This window comes from Solea senegalensis, linkage group LG3 (genome assembly GCF_019176455.1).
Source record: "Solea senegalensis isolate Sse05_10M linkage group LG3, IFAPA_SoseM_1, whole genome shotgun sequence".
NCBI lineage: Eukaryota > Metazoa > Chordata > Actinopteri > Pleuronectiformes > Soleidae > Solea > Solea senegalensis.
This window is the reverse complement of record NC_058023.1, coordinates 32,761,155-32,780,629: the sequence shown is the minus strand read 5'-3', so window position 1 is coordinate 32,780,629 and position 19,475 is coordinate 32,761,155. Positions and strand designations below refer to the sequence as shown.

Below are 19,475 nucleotides of genomic sequence, written 5' to 3'. Positions count from 1 at the left end.
TAGTATGGTATTTAAGCTCACCTTCCACTGGTGGGACACGCACCACAGTTTGAGAACCATGGCTTTGCATACAGTATTTGACCAAATTCCTGGGGTGTATTTTTTTTCCATCTTAGACGAGTTAAAATGCGCAGATAACGGACGTGAACTTCAAACATGGCAGTGGAAATGGTTTTGTGTGTCGTCGTAGTCGTCGTCTGTGCAGGATTTGTCGCCACTCTATTTATTTATTTTGTTAATGACGGAGGAACTCGTTTCCTCTGAGAGAAAAAAAAAAGCCTCTGTCAAATCAATTAGCGGCTCGGGCTTTGACTGAGTTCAGCTCCAGGAAACTTCCCAGCGTTTATTTGGTGTCAGTCTGCTGCACTAGCTATTGTTACTGTGTGTGTGTGTGTTTTTTACAGATCTGACCTCGGCCTAAAAGCCTTGGAACTTCCACAAGATTAAGTACGGCATTTAAAGCTCCTGACGTATATATAAACATACAGTATATGTCCATGTATATATATATATATATATATATATATTTATTTTTACTTTATTTTCACTGTTCAAAATGCCTCATTGTACTGTACAAAATAGTTAATATAATTGATAATAAGTTTAACATGTATTTTTCATTTAAAACATTGACTTGTGGTCCCTCTGTACGAAACTAATCCTGTTTATGTGTCTCAACAAACCATAGTCTCATAACTGTCCAACTGCTGAGAGCACCAGTGTGTTCAGTGCCGAATTTGGAGGCGTTTGCGTGAGAAATGCAGGAAATATCGGTGGAAATGTATCACTAAACGAGACACTTCCAACAGGAAACTGAAGTTTCTCCCACACCAAACCCCATAGAGAAAATAAGTGATTTTAACATCACACACACAAATTCGGCATTTAAAATTTACCTCGTTCAGATTCACCTCAGTCACACAAAGTGAGCTAAAATCACTGATTTTCTCTATGGGGTTTGGTGTGGGAGAAACTTCAGTTTCCTGTTGGAAAAGTCTGTCTCACAGTGAGATAAAGACGTTAGGAAAGGTTAGACAACGTGTGTGTGTGTGTGTGTGTGTGTGTGTGTGTGTGTGAGAGTGGGCAGAGACAAACATGTGATCTGAAGACATGACAACAGGTGAGCAGGTGTGTGTCTGTTAGGAGAAGTGTGAGGGTTGATGATGGGAAGACCCTGCGGCACTAAAACCAGTGTGTGCGTTGGAAAAGTCTGTCTCACAGTGAGATAAAGACGTTAGGAAAGGTTAGACAACGTGTGTGTGTGTGTGTGTGTGTGTGTGTGTGTCCAGGGTCAGAGGTCATAAATGAGGTGCTGGAGACGCTGAGTAAACAAAAACAAAGGTTAACAGTGAGGTTGTTGGGTCACTGCACCGTCTGAACACATTCGTCCACACTTCCTGCACACATGTCCCCCACGTCCTCGCGCCACAGCTGCATTTCACTCTCATTTTCTATACATTGATGGTGCTGACCTTCATTGACCTCTTCCATTCACTGCCCAATCGCTTCCTTCATGACACATTTTCAGTTTAAATCCACTGTCTGAAGCTGCTTTAAACTCAGATCACAGAGCAGTTTGACCTCGAAATGGCGACAGGTTTCCACATCGTTAACTTTCTCATTACTTTTGCAATTTCAAGCTAAAAACGTCAATTTTTTTCATCCGCGTTGTCTTTTTTTCTTTTATTGCATATTAACAGGGTATACTGTAGTTGGTGTAGTTGGAGTATGTTCACGTTTGTAAAGCACTCACTCTCCCACACCAAACCCCATAGAGAAAATCAGTGATTTTAACATCACAGCACACAGGAGCTGTTGATCCACTGCTGCCTCCATCACTAAGTTCAAATGTCTTATTTTGAGAATTCGGCTTTACAAATCCTTTGTTTAGGTTTACCTCAGTGACATAAAGTGACCACACGAGGCAGCAGTAGACCAGTAGCTACTGTGTCTCCGTGAGCTAAAATCACTGATTTTCTCTATGGGGTTTGGTGTGGGTTCTTTGGAGTGAAGAAATGCAGATTTTAGCCACTTAACAGAAGACTAAAATGCAAATCTACGTCACTTTAGATATCTTAGATATCTTAAGATAAGATCCTTAATACCCTATTTACTAATGGGCTACTTATATTGTTCATCCACTGTATATAAACCAGACAGAGTGGAAAATGACTAATGTTGGCTTTAATGTTAATGTACATGCTGTAACTTTGTATATAAAGACACATTTTAATGATTAAACCACTAATCTGATCAAAACCACTTATTATCTGATTAAACCACTTATTATCTTATGATCGTGATCAACAACAAAATCAAACAAAACATCCCACAAGTGTTCATTTTCAAGACCAAAACAACTCAAAGTTCTGAAGTCTCTGAGCAAAGTCTCTGATTTTCGTCTCTCTTTAGCTTTAGCAATTCTGTTATCTCTTAACGTTTCTATAACCCTGATTTAAGAAACCAAATATTGGCATGTTCTCTAAATTCAGCTTTGCTCTTTTCTGCATCAGAAATAATGGCGTTCGATTACTCACAGCTTCAGTTCTCTGCATTGTCCCTTTAAGTGTCTTCATGTGCTCTGATCCTCTGTCACACAAACCTTCACTGGTAACATCTTCACTGCGTGATGATCGTCTTTATCAGCAGTGTTAAAGTATGGAAACATGGTGTGTGTGAAAGTGTGTGTGTGTGTGTGTATGAGTGTGTTAGTATCAGGATCAGAGAAGGACAGTTGTCCTCTGTCCCAGTCCAGACTCACTCTGATCTTCTGGATCTTCCTCCTTAGCTGGAGAACAGAGTTTTTACCTGGTGACGATTCAGAGTATTTATCTTCATAGAACCTTATCCTCCATGATCCAGACAGCATGTCTTTCCCTTTCCTCTGGTCAGACTCTGAAACTCCCACTGTCCACTGTTTATTGTCTCCAACCTGGACGTCCCAGCTGTGAGTCCCTGAGTTCAAGCCCTCAGAGCCCAGGACACTGCAATAATAATCAAACCTCTCTGGATTATCAGGAACCTTCTGTCTGGCTCCTCGTCTCACACTGGTCAGATCTTCAGACAGGAATAGTCTTGGATGAGCAGTGTTTGGGTCCAGAACCACAGGGCTGTAGGAGACCACGTCCTTCATCTTGTACCAGATGTTGTAGGCCAGGTTGCCCAGGTGAGTGGCCTCGTCGATCAGAGCTCCTGAGTGCAGTTGTGGAGGCTCCAGCAGGGGGCGCTGCTGCTCTCTGTAGTTGAGCAGGAAGGCGACGTCTTCAGTGCTCAGCTCGTCCTCTGTGGCTCTGATTGTATCTGATATTGCTTTTGTCTTTCTGCTCAGAACCGCCATCTTCTCCTTCATCATGTGACTCTTCTGCTGCTCTTCCTCCCTCAGTTCAGCCATCCTGGTCTCCTCTTCCTCTTCTAGAAACTGATGAAGCTTCTTAAACTGCTCCTTCATCCGTGTCTCTGTGCGTCGGGCCTGGACTTTAATGTGTTCTGCTGTTTGATCAAACTTCACCTGAACTTCTTCCAGACTCTCTAAGTTCTTCTTGAAGGTCTCCAGAGTTTCCTGAAGTTGCTCCTTGTGTTCTTGTGCAGCTTCATCGATGGGTCTGAACTTGTGGCCGATGTGTTTTTCTGAATCTCTGCAGACCAGACACAATGGCTGCTGATGGTCCAGACAGAAGAGTCTGAGTTTCTCAGAGTGCTGACTGCAGAGAACCTCTGAAGACCTCGGACCTTGCTCCTGTAAGAAGGTCTCACACGTGTTCTTTAAAACCAGGTTACACGGTGGGTCCGTTGGAGACCTTTTCTTACAAACAGGACAGTCAGGTGTTGGTCTGTCTCTCCACCATGTCTTCACACAGTCTTTACAGAAGCTGTGGCTACAGGGCAGAAGGACAGGATCTCTGAAGACTTCATGACAGATGGGACAGCAGAGATCCTCCTCTAATCTAGAGGCCATTTTGTCTGTGAGAGAAGCTGAAAACAGAGCAGACATAGAGAGGTCAGTCACATGCAGGACTGGACTACCGGCCCACCGTGATGTAAGACCTTCTACGACTCACTAGTGGCATCAGCCATCTTTTTTTTATGGAGTGGTATCTCATCTGAGGACAGCTCTGTCCTTGGATGTCCCCGTCCCAGCTGTTACGCTGTACAGCTAACACTTAACCAGGCTCCTCCCTCCTCCCTCCCAAGTGCAATATACTATATTTGTTTAATTTCCCATGTTCAACCTTTGTTTATTTATACTGTAAATATCAATTCCATACTGTGTATATTCTGCAAACTACTCTATAATGTACATTCTACACTCTAATTTTAACTATTTTTTTATAATCTTAGTGTTAATATCTTTATATATATTGTATTGGAAGGTTTGGCGGATTCAAAACGGCGCGGCCACGGCAACCCTCGCCATTTTTGGCTACAAAACAGGAAGTGCCCGATGACTTAGGCATACACTTACTTCCACAGAATTTCCTGAAACTTGGTGGGAAGATGTTTTAGACCAAGACAAACAAAAAAGTCGACCGCAACCGTGGCCTCAACTCGACCTTTTACCAATGCTTGCGTTCATTTTGCTCGTTTGCACCCGACGTAAACGAGTTACACACATCAGAGGCGGAAACGTGTCCAAAGGTTTTACGGATTCAAAAGTGAGTTCAGGGAACGGCTGCACTCCCTGACTTGTGTGGGGACGCTTGCATCTGGTGCGAGGGCCCTGTCCTAGTTATCTTTATCTTTACTGTCTCTGCTGCTGTAACATTGTACCTTTCCCCACTGCGGGACAAATAAAGGACTATCTTATGGCAAGCTAAAATTACACTGGACACCAAGTCTACTCATAGCATTATTTGAAACACACACACACACACAGAGCTTTCATTGGATTAGTCCAATGTCTTTCAAGAAAATCTACCAATGTGCCTGTCTCGTGTCTCAAATCCCATCGTGGTCGATAAAAATAATAATTTATAATATGCGGCCCAAAAATGTGATGGCCAGTCCATGTCTGGTCACATGGTCAGTCACATGGTCAGTCGGGACTCCCTCGTCCTCTGACTGTACTGAAGTTCATTTGAGTGCAGGTTTCTGTCAAACTCACCTTCAGTGTGTGGACGCGTGTCTTCTGCAGCTGGACTCAGTCAGAGGACAGAGTCTGGTCTTGGGTCTGCGTCTCTTCACTCACTGACGGCGACTGACTGTTTTCCTGGTCCATGTCGAGTGAGTCAAGTGAAGGGGGCGGAGCCTGGGACACAGGTTGGGTTTTATTCCAAAAGTTTTGATTCATCATCAGAAATGTTGATGGAATCCGATTGTGTGTGTGTGTGTGCGTACACTTTGTCCCACAGGAAGTGGACAAAGTACACACATGCTCATATAAATCTTATGGCGTCAAAGTCCAGGTGTAGGTGTGTGTGTGTGTGTTAGGGGTGGAACGGTTCATAAAATCCTCGGTTCGTTTCATTTCGTGGTTTTGGGTCACGGTTTGTGGTTTGGTTGTTTTTTTTTCTATTTTTTTACACTCATACAAACCATGTATCAGATCTGTAGCCTAATAATTCAAATTTTTTTTTATCAGATATTCTTAAGGACGATAAACTGAAATAATGAAGCATCTTGATCAGGGGTTAAACACGTCATTGTAACAATCCAGAGATTTAGAAACAAGAGAGTAACAGGAATTACTGGTCTACAGCTGCCTAAATAAGACATGTGAACTGAGTGATGGAGGCAGCAGTGGATCAACAACTCGTGTGTGTGCGTGTGTGATGTTAACATCACTGATTTTCTCTATGAGGTTTGGTGTTCGAGAGTGAGTGCTTTACAAACTTCAGTTTCCTGTTTGAAAAGTCTAACAGTGAGTCAATAAATGTTCACTTAACAGATATTAATCATCTTCTCGTGTGTGTGTGTCCTTCATTCATTGGGACTCATGAGGGTGTAATTTGAGATGAAATTAATCAGAGTGAGCGGACGACAGACTGTGGGAGTTTGTGTTATTAACACGGTGACAGTTGAGTTTACGGAGGCGGGAGATGACGAGCGAGAAGAACCGCGACAAAACACTGGAAAGGAACAGGTTCACGCTGCAGCACCAGCAGCAGCAGCAGCATCAGCACCAGCACCAGCAGCACCAGCAGCAGCTTCAGCAGTAGCAGCAGCTTCAGCAGCTTCAGCAGCTTCAGCAGCTTCAGCAGCAGCAGCATCAGCACCAGCACCAGCACCAGCAGCAGCAGCAGCAGCTTCAGCAGCAGCTTACGTTTCATTTGAACGGACAACCCACCGTTTACAAGTCCACTTCCTGTCCTCTTGTCCACGGGTTGTCCTCATGTTCACCTCAGTATATTCAAGCCTAAATCCTAAATTTCCCGGTTTTCCACAGAAACTTAAAGGAGAGCTCTTTGTGCTGTTGTCTCTCTCCTGTTGTGTTTTTGAATGTGTGTGGTGGTTTTTGTGCGTTTCAGAGTCCGTCTGTGTCTCGTGCTTGTTGTTTTTGTCAATCGTGAATTATGATTGTGTTTTTCTGCTTCTTCTGCTTCTTGTTCTCCTGAACCAGGAGGATTCCTGACCCTGGAGGTCAAGGACCATCAGGAACCGCGAGGAACCATCTGGACCTGGAGCTTCTTCAGTCATCCGTCATGACAGAGACGTGATTTAACACCTGTGTCTGGTTTGTGTTTCATCTCTTTCATTCTTTTTTGTTGTTTCAGCTCTTTATGGCTTTTTTTCCCCTACATTTGTGTCATTTTTCTCTTGACTTCTCAGTCGTTGTTTCACGTCTTCTGTGTAATCTGAGCCTGTGATAAATGTCGTGAATCTGTGAGATCAGTGAAGTTCCCGGGAAACTCAGAGACTGTGACGCTGTGTTTATGTCTTAAAACGTTTTAAAACTCACTCCTCACGGTGAGGACGAGGTGTTTTTCCTCTGCTGCGTCCGTGTGCTGAGACTCAGGGTTCGAGGGTCACAGCGGGGTCACGTCCTGTTCTTCAGAGGTCAGACTCCTCTCAGCGTAAATCTGTCACACTCTGATTCACTTTGACCTTTTCACCAGCTGATCCTGCCCGTTTACACACACACACACAAGGGGAAAGTGGTTTAAAGATGGAGGACGCAGTTGTCTCGCTTTCCTTTTTGTACGACACAGACGACATGACGTTTTTTTAAGCCAGATTATTTGATATTTACTTATTATTTTGTATAAGACTCATTCATTTCTATATGAGCATTGTTTCAATCGATTTTATGTGCACACGACACAGAATCAGAATCGTGTGTGTGTCAGTTCTCTCTCTGCTCTCTGTGTTTGTTTGAGTGGAGCTGTGATAATCTGTGATAATCTGTCACAGCTCAGGTTTGTTTGATGAGTCACATAAACAAACACAACACTGTTATCACCTCACGACAGAGAGAAACTGCTCCACATTTAGCTGATCTTCACCTGAAAAACTGTCTGTAGTCGTGTTGAGTCTCTGTCCAGTTGTTTTGTGTCTCTGTGCAGTTTTGTGTCTCTTTGTGTCTCTGTGCAGTTGTTTTGTGTCTCTTTGTGTCTCTGTGCAGTTGTTTGTGTCTCTGTTTGTGTCTCTTGTGTCAGTTGTTTTGCTCTGTGCAGTTGTTTTGTGTCTCTTTGTGTCTCTGTGCAGTTGTTTTGTCTGTGCAGTTGTTTTGTCTCTTTGTGTCTCTGTGCAGTTGTTTTGTGTCTCTTTGTGTCTCTGTGCAGTTGTTTTGTGTCTCTTTCTCTGTGCAGTTGTTTTGTGTTGTGTCTCTGTGCAGTTGTTTTGTGTCTCTGTGCAGTTGTTTTGTGTCTCTTTGGGTCTCTGTGCAGTTGTTTTGTGTCTGTGTGTGTGGAAATGGAAACTAACACACACACGCGTGTAACAAAAACCTCACGTTAACTCACAGCTGTTACAGTTTTTCTTGAAGGTCAAAGGTGAAACTTGTGCTGGATGACAAACACATTCACTCACTGTGACAGTGTGAACACATGATTCTCCTGCTGCTCTCTCCTGATTGGCTGACGCTCCAGTGTCGTTACCAAGGGCAACCGTAGAGTTTGAAACGTACATTTATAATAAAGATGAAGGAACGGTTAATTCATCAGTGACTGTTGTAATTTTCTGGTGAGATGAATGAGTGAATGAATGAGTGAATGATCTCCTCCCTCTCACTCTGTTTCCTGCTGACTTTAACGATCGTTTACGCTGATCTCGTTCATCCATTAACGTAATGATGTGTTTACTTTCCTTCATTATCGTCTCAGTCGCTAATGACTGACATCATTTATTCTTCTCCACTCATTAATGCTGCGTCACGTCGTCTTCACCACACACACTCACTGTGACTTGTGTGTTGTGTGTCTCTGCAGTTGTTTTGTGTCTCTGTGCCTGTTGTTTTGTGTCTCTTTGCAGTTGTTTTGTGTCTCTCTACAGTTGGTTTGTCTCTCTTTACATTGTTTTGTGTCTCTGCAGTTGTTTTGTGTCTCTACGGTTGTTTTGTGTCTTTCTGGTTGTTTTGTGTCTCTGCAGTTGTTTTGTGTCTCTCTGCAGTTGTTTTGTGTCTCTTTGCAGTTGTTTTGTGTCTCTCTGCAGTTGTTTTGTGTCTCTGCAGTTGTTTGTGTCTCTGTGCAGTTGTTTTGTGTCTCTGTGCAGTTGTTTGTGCCTCTTTACAGTTGTTTTGTGTCTCTACCAGTTGTTTTGTGTCTCTGCAGTTGTTTTGTTGTCTCTCTGAAGTTGTTTTGTGTCTCTTTGCAGTTGTTTGTGTCTCTCTGCAGTTGTTTTGTGTGTCTTTGCAGTTGTTTGTCTCTGTAATTGTTTTGTGTCTCTTTGTTGTTTTGTGTCTCTGCAGTTGTTTTGTGTGTCTTTGCAGTTGTTTGTGTGTCTGTAATTGTTTTGTGTCTCTTTGCAGTTGTTTTGTGTCTCTCTACAGTTGTTTTGTGTCTCTACAGTTGTTTTGTGTCTCTGCAGTTGTTTTGTCTCTGAAGTTGTTTGTGTCTCTTTGCAGTTGTTTTGTGTCTCTCTGCAGTTGTTTTGTGTGTCTTTACGTTGTTTTGTGTCTCTGTAATTGTTTTGTGTCTCTTCTGGTTGTTTGTGTCTCTCTGCAGTTGTTTTGTGTGTCTTGCAGGTTGTTTGTCTGTAATTGTTTTGTGTCTCTTTGCAGTTGTTTTGTGTCTCTCTGCAGTTGTTTTGTGTCTCTTTGCAGTTGTTTTGTGTCTCTCTGCAGTTGTTTTGTGTGTCTTTGCAGTTGTTTTGTGTCTCTGTAGTTTTGTGTCTCTCTGCAGTTTCCATGATCACCAGTAGGAGGCAGCGTCTCCATCTCTGGTTGTTTTGGACCGTGTTAAAGTGTCTTTTCCTGCCTGGAGGCCTCAGCGTCTCAGCGTCAGAGCTGTTAGAGCCTCTGTAATAAAACAGGGATCAGACGCTGATCACTTCAGATCAGATAATCTGTCTACTCAGAGCTGCTGACAATCCATCAGTGTAATCCTGCACTTCCTGCAGAGAGGACATTAAACACTTCATCATCGTCAACACACACACACACGCTCTCCCTGTGTGTGTGTGTGTATGTGTGTGTGTGTGTGTGTGTGTGTGTTATGTGACGTTGTAACGTTTCACCAGAAACAGAGAAGATGTAAACATTAAAGATATTATTATAATAATAATAATAATAATAATAAGGGAAAACAATCAGTAAACGAGGTCAGAAATAAACATTTCACACCTGACTGACGTCAACTTTGCATGAATATTTATAAGGTGACATCGAATGCTTGTATCGCACATAAATGTGAGTTATGGAGGTCTACTTACATATATTAACTTGTTTTCACGGTCACATATATATGTTAGTTATGGAGGTCTACTTACATATATTAACTTGTTTTCATGGTCACATATATATATTGGATTGGAGGATTTACCCACATATATTAACTTGTTTTCATGGTCACATATATGTTATGATCTACTTACATATAATAACTTGTTTTCATGGTCACGTATATGTTAGTTATGGAGGTCTACTTACATATATTAACTTGTTTTCATGGTCACATATATGTTAGTTATGGAGGTCTACTTACATATATTAACTTGTTTTCATGCTCACATATATATGTTAGTTATGGAGGTCTACTTACATATATTAAATTGTTTTCACGGTCACACATATATGTGAGTTTGGAGGTCTACTTACATATATTAACTTGTTTTCATGGTCACATATATGTTAGTTATGGAGGTCTACTTACATATATTAACTTGTTTTCATGGTCACATATATATGTTAGTTATGAGGTCTACTTACATATATTAACTTGTTTTCATGGTCACATATATGTTAGTTATGGAGGTCTACTTACATATATTAACTTGTTTTCACGGTCACATATATGTTAGTTATGGAGGTCTACTTACATATATTAACTTGTTTTCATGGTCACATATATATGTTAGTTATGGTCTACTTACATATATTGACTTGTTTTCATGGTCACATTATGTTAGTTACGGTCTACTTACATATATTACTTGTTTTCATGGTCACATATATGTTAGTTATGGAGGTCTACTTACATATATTAACTTGTTTTCATGGTCACATATATGTTAGTTATGGAGGTCTACTTACATATATTAACTTGTTTTCATGGTCACACATATATGTTAGTTATGGAGGTCTACTTACATATATTAACTTGTTTTCATGGTCACATATATGTTAGTTATGGAGGTCTACTTACATATATTAACTTGTTTTCACGGTCACACATATATTTATTTTTTATGCTATTTGTGAGTCTTTCGGTTATTTTGTGCCTTGTTGCAGTAGTTTTGCATCTTTCTGTGGTCATTTTGAGTCTATTCCTGGTCTGTTTCTGTCTCTTTGTGGTTATTTAGAGTCTTTTCAGTCACATTTCTCATCTCTTTTTGATCATTTTCTGTCTCTTTGTGGTTGCCGGTCACTCAGAGACTCAGACACACACACACCCACACACACAGGCGTGTGTATCACAGTAAATCGTGTCTTGGTTGAATTCTCCTATAACTCGTAGCAGACAGAGTTTTGTACTGTGTGTGTGTGAGAGTTAGTGGGAACATCCCTGTTAAAGCTCACATGTAATTTTAAAGAATGAAGTCACAGCAGTCTAATTTCTCTGTTTACACGTCTTTCATTCTTGCCCATTTATGGATGTGATGGACGTGGAGGTCAGCAGCAGGAATGTCTCCTCATCTTCTCGCCTTCAGCTGCTGCTGAATATACAGAATGTGTAGATTCAGCTGCTTTATTAACAACAGCTTTACACTCAAATTACTCTTGATCCTCCTGAACTTGAGCCAGGACAAGAACCTGGACACGAGCCAGGACAAGAACCTGAACTCGAGCCAGGACAAGAACCAAGACACGAACCTGAAGACAAGCCAAGACAAGAACCTGGTCTGGGTTTTTGGTTGGTTAGTTAGTTCACTGTTGCTGGTTGTTTAAATGTTGGTTGGTAGCTTAACTGTTTCTGTTTGATTCATTTTACAGTGGTTAGTTTGTTGGTGTTTTTTGTATTTTTTTGATTGGTTGAGTCATTGTTGCTGGTTGGTTGGTTGAATCACTGTTGTTGGTCGGTTGAGTCACTGTTGTTGGTTTTGGTTGAGTCACGGTTGGTTGGTTGAATCACTGTTGTTGGTTGGTTGAGTCACTGTTGTTGGTTATGGTTGTTGGTTGGTTGGTTGGTTGAGTCTCTGTTCTTGGATTTGGTTGGTTGAGTCACGGTTGGTTGAGTCTCTGTTGTTGATTGATTGGTTGGTTGGTTGAGTCACTGTTGTTGATTGGTTGGTTGGTTGAGTCGCTGTTGTTGGTTGGTTGGAGTCTCTGTTGTTGGTTGATTGGTTTGGTTGGTTGAGTCACTGTTGTTGATTGGTTTGGTTGGTTGATCGCTATTTGTTGGTTGGTTGAGTCTCTGTTGTTGGTTGATTGGTTGGTTGGTTGAGTCACTGTTGTTGATTGGTTGGTTGAGTCACTGTTGTTGGTTGGTTGATGGTTGAATTAAAGAAACCAGGATTAAAGATCTGATTCAGATTAAATTTTAAATTAAGCTTTTCTTAGTTTAGCTTAGCACAAACACAATCAAATAAAATGTACAATCGTCTTTAATTTGTTCCTCATATTTAATTTGTTTAAAAAACAACAGCTGAAAATCACAGTTTTCACGAAGGACAGAGAATTGATAGGAATATAATGAAATATTAATGTTAATATTTAAGGATTTAACCTTCAGCAGCAGCAGAAGCAGCTTCTTCTCTGGCTTCAGTCCCAGCTCTGATCTCAAACATGAGCTTTATTTAATGTCATAAATGTGGAGCTTTCCGAGCTCACGGGTGAATTACGGTGATGATTCTGGTTCTAAAGTTTCAGTGAAAACAGGTTTGAACAGTGATGAATAAACGACGGTGGCTCTGAGCTGTTTGTGCTGTAGCATCATTATGACACAAACACCTGCATGAGGTCGTTTCATTCTCTGAGAAATAACAAAGAAATTCTTCTTCTTCTCTGTCCTTGACGTCTTTCTCTCTGTGAATCTCAGCAGCTCAGACTTCCTTTAAAATCTTACTGAACGTATTTCAAGTCATGAAAGTTTTTCAAAGAGATACAGTAATGAGTGGGCTGAGGTCAAAGGTCATGGACGGGGACTGTGGAGGAGGACTCTTTTTTTGTCTCCTTGTCCTTTTGAATGTCTTTGTAGTCACTTTAGTTCCGTTTGTTCTCGTTTCTGTCTTGTTGTCATCCCCCTGGTTCTCTTTGTAGTTATTGTGCGTGCGTCATTATGTTGTTACCCTCCCTGAAAATGATGCAGAATTAACACAAAACAGTGTGTGTTCACGTTTCAGCCACAAACGGCGAGAAAAGTCTCTCCGTGAAACTGTGACACCAAGGACAAGCTGAAAATGTGAAGAATCTCACTGAGAGTTCTGTGCTGATGACGATGATGTCATGATGTCATCAGGAAGTGTCCGTCACTCTGAATGAGCTAAACTGGTGTTGACATTTATTTGCAAATCAAATAATCGCAAATTAAATCTAATTTCCTCCTCATCACAATCATTGATTTCTCCTCGACATTTTTATCGTAAATTTATGAATCTGCTCCCCCCCCCCGTCTCCCATAGCAACCACATACAGTAGGCGGAGGGGGACATCATGTCCTCCTCAAAGACTGGAGGTCCAAACAGAGTCCAGATCTCAGGAACCAACGAGCGGAAGCAATTAAGCAAATCTGTGTCCATGAACACGTTAATGTACCGTGACCGACACGTTACATACGTGTCCTGACCTGATAGCATCAGCTGCTCTGTTTTTCTCAGGCTGTGGATACGCGACGTCATCTTCAACGGGAGGAAAAAACAAAATGGGATTTTGTTTACAGTCACCATGGAGACCAATAAACACCACGTTTAAATCAAGATTTAAATATTCTTTATTCTGTACTGACACAAAACAACCACAGGGAAGCGCTGGAGGTGTCACAAACTCACCTGTTTCAGTTTAAAATGACGGTAGTTCAACGTAAAGGTTGTGGGTTTGATTCCCGGCTCCGCTCGTCTATGTGCCGAGGTGTCATAACACAGTGAGTGAATGAATGAATGAATGGGTGAAAACTGCGGTGTAAAGCAGCTTTGAGAGGTCATCAAGACAAGAAACATTAACCTCATGGGCTCCCATGGGTCCTTGACAAACCTTGAAAGTTTGGGAGAAACACTTAATATAATATAATATAATAATAATAATAACATAATAATTTGACCAAACAACGCAGTCGTCATTCACTTATGTAGTTATTTCAGGGTTCCCACAGGTGCCTTGAAATCCTTGAAAGTTTGTGAATTTGGAAAAAAATTCAAGGCCCTTGAAAGTTTTTCAAAATGGCCCCAAATAGACAGGGGTAATTGAAAGTGCTTGAATTTTTTGCAAGAAAGAGGTGAAGTTGATATTTAGGTAAATGTCTCCCGCTGCAGATGCACCATTCAGGGTTTCCATAGGTCCTTGAAATCCTTGAAAGTTTGTGAATTTGATTTTTTTTCCAAGGCCCTTGAAAGTTTTTCCCAAGGGTCCTTGATAGTTTGTGAATTTGATTTTTTTTTCGAGCCCTTAAAATATTTTCCCAGGGGTCCTTGAAGTCCTTGAAAGTTTGTGAATTCGATAAAAAATATTTTCAAGGCCCTTGAAAGTTTTGAAAATAGCCCTAAATAATGGCCCCTTGAACTCTGCTGATGAACTTAGTGTGTGAGCAGAGGAGCTCTGCTGCCACCTGGTGGCCACAAAACAGCCTCAATCACTACAGACATCAGATTATCATCAAATCAATACGGAGGAGGATTGGGACACATGAAAAAAAATATATTAAAACAGCCTGAATTCTGGGGGAAATCTGGATTATAGTCATAATTTTGAGGGGCAAAATCTAGATTATAGTCATAATTTTTAGGGGGAAAATCTAGATTATAGTCATAATTTTGAGGGGCAAAATCTAGATTATAGTCATAACTCTGAGGGGGAAATCTAGATTGAAGTCATAATTCTGAGGGGGAAATCTAGATTAAAGTCATAAATCATAATTTTGCCCCTTTAAAAAAAAAAAGGTGTCCCTAATCCCATTCAGATTATCATCTGCTACGGTTGATCATCTGTAAATTTCCCTTATTTGAATCAAAATAAGTCCTTTGTCCTTTTTCTGTTTATTTCTTGAGTTTCTCGAGTTGAGCTCGATCTGTGACGTGGTGAATAATCCAGCAGGTGGAGACAAATATTCACTCATACATAAACAGTGTATATGTTTAATAATCTGTGTGTTTGTGTGTGTGAGTGAACCTTCATGTTTGTTTCTGTTAAACTGCAAAATAACAACTAATCAATCATAAATGTAATCATTTATTATTCAAATTTAAATGTTTAAACATTTCAGAATAAAATCTCACAAACGTTAAACATTAGATTCATTTAAATGCTGCATAATCCAGATAATTAAGTGGACAAATATAAGCTGACTAAGAATAAATAAGAAAATAATAAATTCTGTTAAAACTCAATCAATAAATCGATTAATCGTCATGTCGTCATGTATAGTAACAGATTGTTGATCTCACAGATTCATTCATTCACTCACTCACTCACTGGTCACAGCTGCTGTCAATCACGTCCGCCTTTATTTCCGCCCCTCCCGCGCGGACACACCCATTTTCAGACCGGCTTCCTCTCGCGTTTTTTTTTTCTCTTCAATGAATTATTTTAAATTTCCTGCTGATTACGTCCACGCGCACGGAAGCTACTCCGCGTGCACGCGCGTCTGCACCTGTGAGAGGTGTCGGCAGGGTGACTGTGTGTGTGTGTGAGTGAGCTGTACCTAGTGGGCGTGGCCCACTGCTCCCTCCCTGCAGACCGGTGCACGTGCACGCGCTGCTGCTGCAGCACGAGATAATTGTGCTTTTTTTTCTTTCGTTTTTTAAAAAAAATAATCTGCTGATTTTTTTTAATTGACTCTTTTTTCATGATGATGATGATGATGATGATGTCATGTGATGCAGCAGAAGCAGCAACGGTCACGAGTGGGTAATTTCTCACTGAGTGTGTGTGTGAGGGAGAGAGAGAGTTTGTGTGTGTGTGTGTGTGAGAGAGAGAGAGCCTCCTCCTCCTCTTCTTCATCCTCAGTGTGGACTCAGTGATGAAGGCGCGCGGCTGCTGCTGCAGTGTGTGTGTGAGTGTGTGTGAGTGTGAGTGAGAGCAGCATGTTCTTACCGGTGTGGGTGAAGCTTTGGGCGGCGCGCGCGGACGGAAGTGATTAATTATCTGCAGGTGTCTTATTTTTAATTTTTAATTTTTTGTACCTGTGTGCGTGTGCGCGCGCGCGCGCGTCACCTGCGACATGAACAACATGAACAACTCGAACAAGAGCAAGAAGGACAAAGAAATCCTGGCGGAGTATGAGAGTCAGGTGAAAGGTAAGCGTGCGTGCGTGCGTGTGTGTGTGTGTGTGCGCGCGCGCGTGCGTGCTGACACCTCACCATCAGACGTCAGGATGATCCGGGTTCATCGTGAGTGCTGCATGACGCCTGAGGAAGAGGAGGAGGAGGAGGAAGGGGAGTGCATGTGTGTTGTGTGTGTGTGTGTGTGTGTGTGATCCTAATCATCTATGTCCATCTATCTGTGTGTTTGTGTGTGCGTGCGCGCGCTTATAAATGTGTGTGTGCTGACCTTGTCAGTACTAGTAGAGTCCTCATGAAGACCAAAACCTGGTCCCAGAAGCTCATATCTGCAGCTCCACATACCTGTGTGTGTGTCTGAGTGAGAGAGAGAGTCTTGATTGTCCATTTCTCATCTGTGTGTGTGTGTGTGTCAGGTGTGTACATACGTGCCTTTTTAGAACCAGCTAGAATCCTCATGGAGACGAGAAAACCTGGTCCTAGTGAGGCTGAACCTCATTTGTGCTGCTCCACATACCTCACTGCATGTGTGTGTGTGAAAGAGAGAGGGAGAGTCTTGATCTTCCATTACTCAAGTGTGTGTGTGTTTTACACACACCTGAGGTGTGTACGTGTTCCTGTTTTTGATGCCTCTTCGGGACCAGCGTAGTCCTCCTGGAGACAAGAAACCTCAGTGCAGAGTCCTCACAATTACAGATGTACTAACCTTTGTGTGTATTTCACACTCAGATTGGAGTATTGATATTATTGTGTGTGTGTGTGTGTGTGTGTGTGTGTATGTGTTCCATTGGCATTCCTCTAAGGCTGTGACTGCAGGTGTGTGTGTGTACCTGACCTGCTGTTAGGGACATGTTCAGGTGTCAATGATGATGATGATGATGATGATAATCAGTCCTGAAATAGTGGTGGTTGCCATGACGGTGGGACAGCCCCAGTCTCTCTCTCTCCCTCCTCTTCCTCGTATCCATGGTAACACTGTGGCGTGCGATGGATCAAGTCAAATGACCTTTTCTCAAACTCTGACGCTCCGATCCAGAACAGACACCATTTTAAAATGTCCACCCTCAGACGCTCGTCGTCGTCAGTACTCAGATTCATCAGATTAATCAGATTAATCAATCCTGATCCATAACCCCGAGTTATCACACTGACGCTGATCTCAGACGCATTCATGTTCCTGACGTGTGGTTACAAAATATTTTGTTCCAAACCTTTAACTGATGTTAAAGAACATCAAATATTGTAATGTCACAGGTGTTACTTATTTCAAAAAAGTTGCCTAAAATAATGTTAAAAAAAATTATGAGCAAAAAACATTTTACAAAATTTAGCTTGATGTAAAAAAAACATGTTAGTGATTTTACAAAATACTTGGATGTAACAAAAGAGAAACACAATTGTAATGTCACAGAAATATGCTCTCAATGTAAAAATCCTGAAAAACTACAAAATATTTGCCAAAAATGTTCCTGATATTTAAAAAAAAAACAATATACAAACAAAATATTGTGATGAAAATAACGTATGTAACTAAATTACAAACATGTTACTGATGTTACGAACTAAAAATGATGTCGCATTATTTGCTCTTGATGTAAAACATCCTGACTTATTATCACAAGAAATGACAAAATATTTGAATGTTGTAAAACTTTACGATTTTTACCAAAAAAATATGCATAGAAAATATTCTGATGAAGAAAATAACGCACGTTCAAACGCTTATGTTATCAAAGTCAATGTTTTAAAACTAATGTTACGAAACATAATTGACATCATTGAAAAAGTATATGTAATAATGTCATAATGTAACGTTATAAAACGTGAAGTCATGACATAAAAAAATCACGTTATGTAAAATGTTACGAAAAAAACATTTCACAAAAAAGAGTTCACAAAAAAATTCTAAAAACATGGAAACATTTTAACACGTTTTTGAACTTTTTACAAGAATATTTGACGTATGTTGCAAAAGAGTACAGACAGAAAGCTCCGCCCACTTTTCTAAACATTCTAACACATGTATGTCAGAGGATTTTTTTGTTCCGTATCACAAAGAAAAAACTGTATCACACTTATTCTACTCTGGATTATCGTGTGTGTGTGTGTTCTTGTATGTGTTACCTCTCTAGGACCTTGTCAGGACCAGTAGTCCTCATGGAGACCAAAACCTGGTTGTAGTGAGACAGAACCTTTTTTGTGGAACTGGTTAAGATTTGAAGTGTGGTTATGGTTAAGGTTAGTGATAATAAGGATTGATGCAGAGTCCTCACAAGTACAGCTGTACAAAGACAGGGATGTCCTGCCCTCTCTCTCTCTTTCTGTCTCTCTCTCTCTCTCTCTCTCCCTCCCTCCCTCTCTCCCTCTCTGTCTCTCTGTCTCTCTCTCCCTCTCTCCCCCCTCTCTAATGTATAGATGTATAGATCTGCTCCTGTAACCATGTGCTCTCCAAGTCTGCCTCCTGTTCTGGCTCCTGATTGGTTGACACAGGAATGTACACACGCACACACACACACATAGAGTCCCTCTCTCTCTCAGGAGGAGGCGGGGCCTGCTCGCTCGCCCGCTGAGGTCAGGTGATCTTGTAGAAAGGTAGAGCTGTGGGTTCATATGTTTGATGATGATGATGAAGCTGTGGTTTAAAGTGCAGTGGTGTCTCCACGTCATGTGACGACGGTCTTAATGAGAATATGCAAATGAGGAGGAGGAGGAGGAGCTCTGCAGGGAGCTGAGAGCGGGAGGAAGATGTTCCTGAGTGTTTCTGCGTGTGTGAGCACACAGGTGATTAGTGACCTCACATCTGTCCACCTACAGGACACACACACAGAGGGACAGACAGACACAGAGAGGAGGGAGGGAGTGACTCTTCACTGAGTCAGTGTTCTGCGATGATCTCGTGAACGCGTGTGTGTGTGTGTGTGTGTGTGTTCTCTCGCCGATGATCCAGCAGCTCTGTGCCCTCTGTGTCCTTGAACCTGGTTGTCATGGTAACGGCCAGCTTCCTGTCCATGTGACATCAAGCCCACACGCAGTGAATCCGTTTCAAATAAACGTTTGTGTGTGTTAACGTATGATGGTGGGCGTGGCGTTTCTGAAGTTAGCAGAGCGAGGTGTCGTGGACGCGGACTCTGTCCTCGGAAGTGTCAACATTCACATCTGCAACCAGGTTCCTACTGGACCAGGCTTCTGCTTCTGGTCTTCATCAGTCCACCTGTTGGATCCCTGTGTTGCTCAGTGCTGCCCTCCACAGTTCAAAGCTCTCATGTGTCTCTCGTGTCTCCTCTGGTTTCCCATGTCTCCTGTGTCTCCCATGTCTTCTGTGTCTCCCGTGTCTTCTGTGTCTCTCATGTTTCCAGTGTCTCGCGTGGTTTCTGTGTCTCTTGCGTCTCTCGTGTTTCCCGTGTCTCTTGTGTTTCCTGTGTCTCTCGTGTTTCCAGTGTCTCTCGTCTCCTGTGTCTCGTGTCTTCTGTGTCTCTCGTGGTTCCTGTGTCTCTTGCGTCTCTCGTGTTTCCTGT

General features: G+C 41.8%; 2 protein-coding genes across 4 annotated transcripts in view; one reads left to right on the top strand and one right to left on the bottom strand.

Moving 5' to 3' along the window:
* Positions 1-1,951: 1,951 nt before the first annotated feature.
* On the bottom strand, positions 1,952-5,315 carry trim35-14 (tripartite motif containing 35-14). The gene is made up of 2 exons (XM_044020591.1): positions 5,102-5,315; positions 1,952-3,972 (listed from the first exon to the last, which is right to left on the bottom strand). The coding sequence occupies exon 2, from the start codon at positions 3,953-3,955 to the stop codon at positions 2,573-2,575; it is 1,383 nt and encodes a 460-aa protein (XP_043876526.1). The 5' UTR covers positions 3,956-3,972; positions 5,102-5,315; the 3' UTR covers positions 1,952-2,572.
* Positions 5,316-6,556: 1,241 nt separating this feature from the next.
* The window catches only part of LOC122766013 (SLIT-ROBO Rho GTPase-activating protein 1-like), a 32,685-nt gene continuing 19,766 nt past the window's right edge, over positions 6,557-19,475 (top strand). For 2 of the 3 annotated variants that reach the window (XM_044020589.1, XM_044020588.1), the window contains exon 1: positions 15,666-15,978. In XM_044020589.1, the coding sequence (XP_043876524.1) occupies positions 15,903-15,978 (76 nt within the window). In that variant the 5' untranslated portion in view covers positions 15,666-15,902. Of the gene's footprint in view, positions 6,671-15,665; positions 15,979-19,475 lie in introns of those variants that run through there. The other variant, XM_044020590.1, reaches the window with a different exon arrangement.

Coding starts and splice junctions, on each gene's coding strand:
- trim35-14 (XM_044020591.1), bottom strand. CDS start 3,955: ATGGCCTCTAGATTAGAGGAGGATCTCTGCTGTCCCATCTGTCATGAA.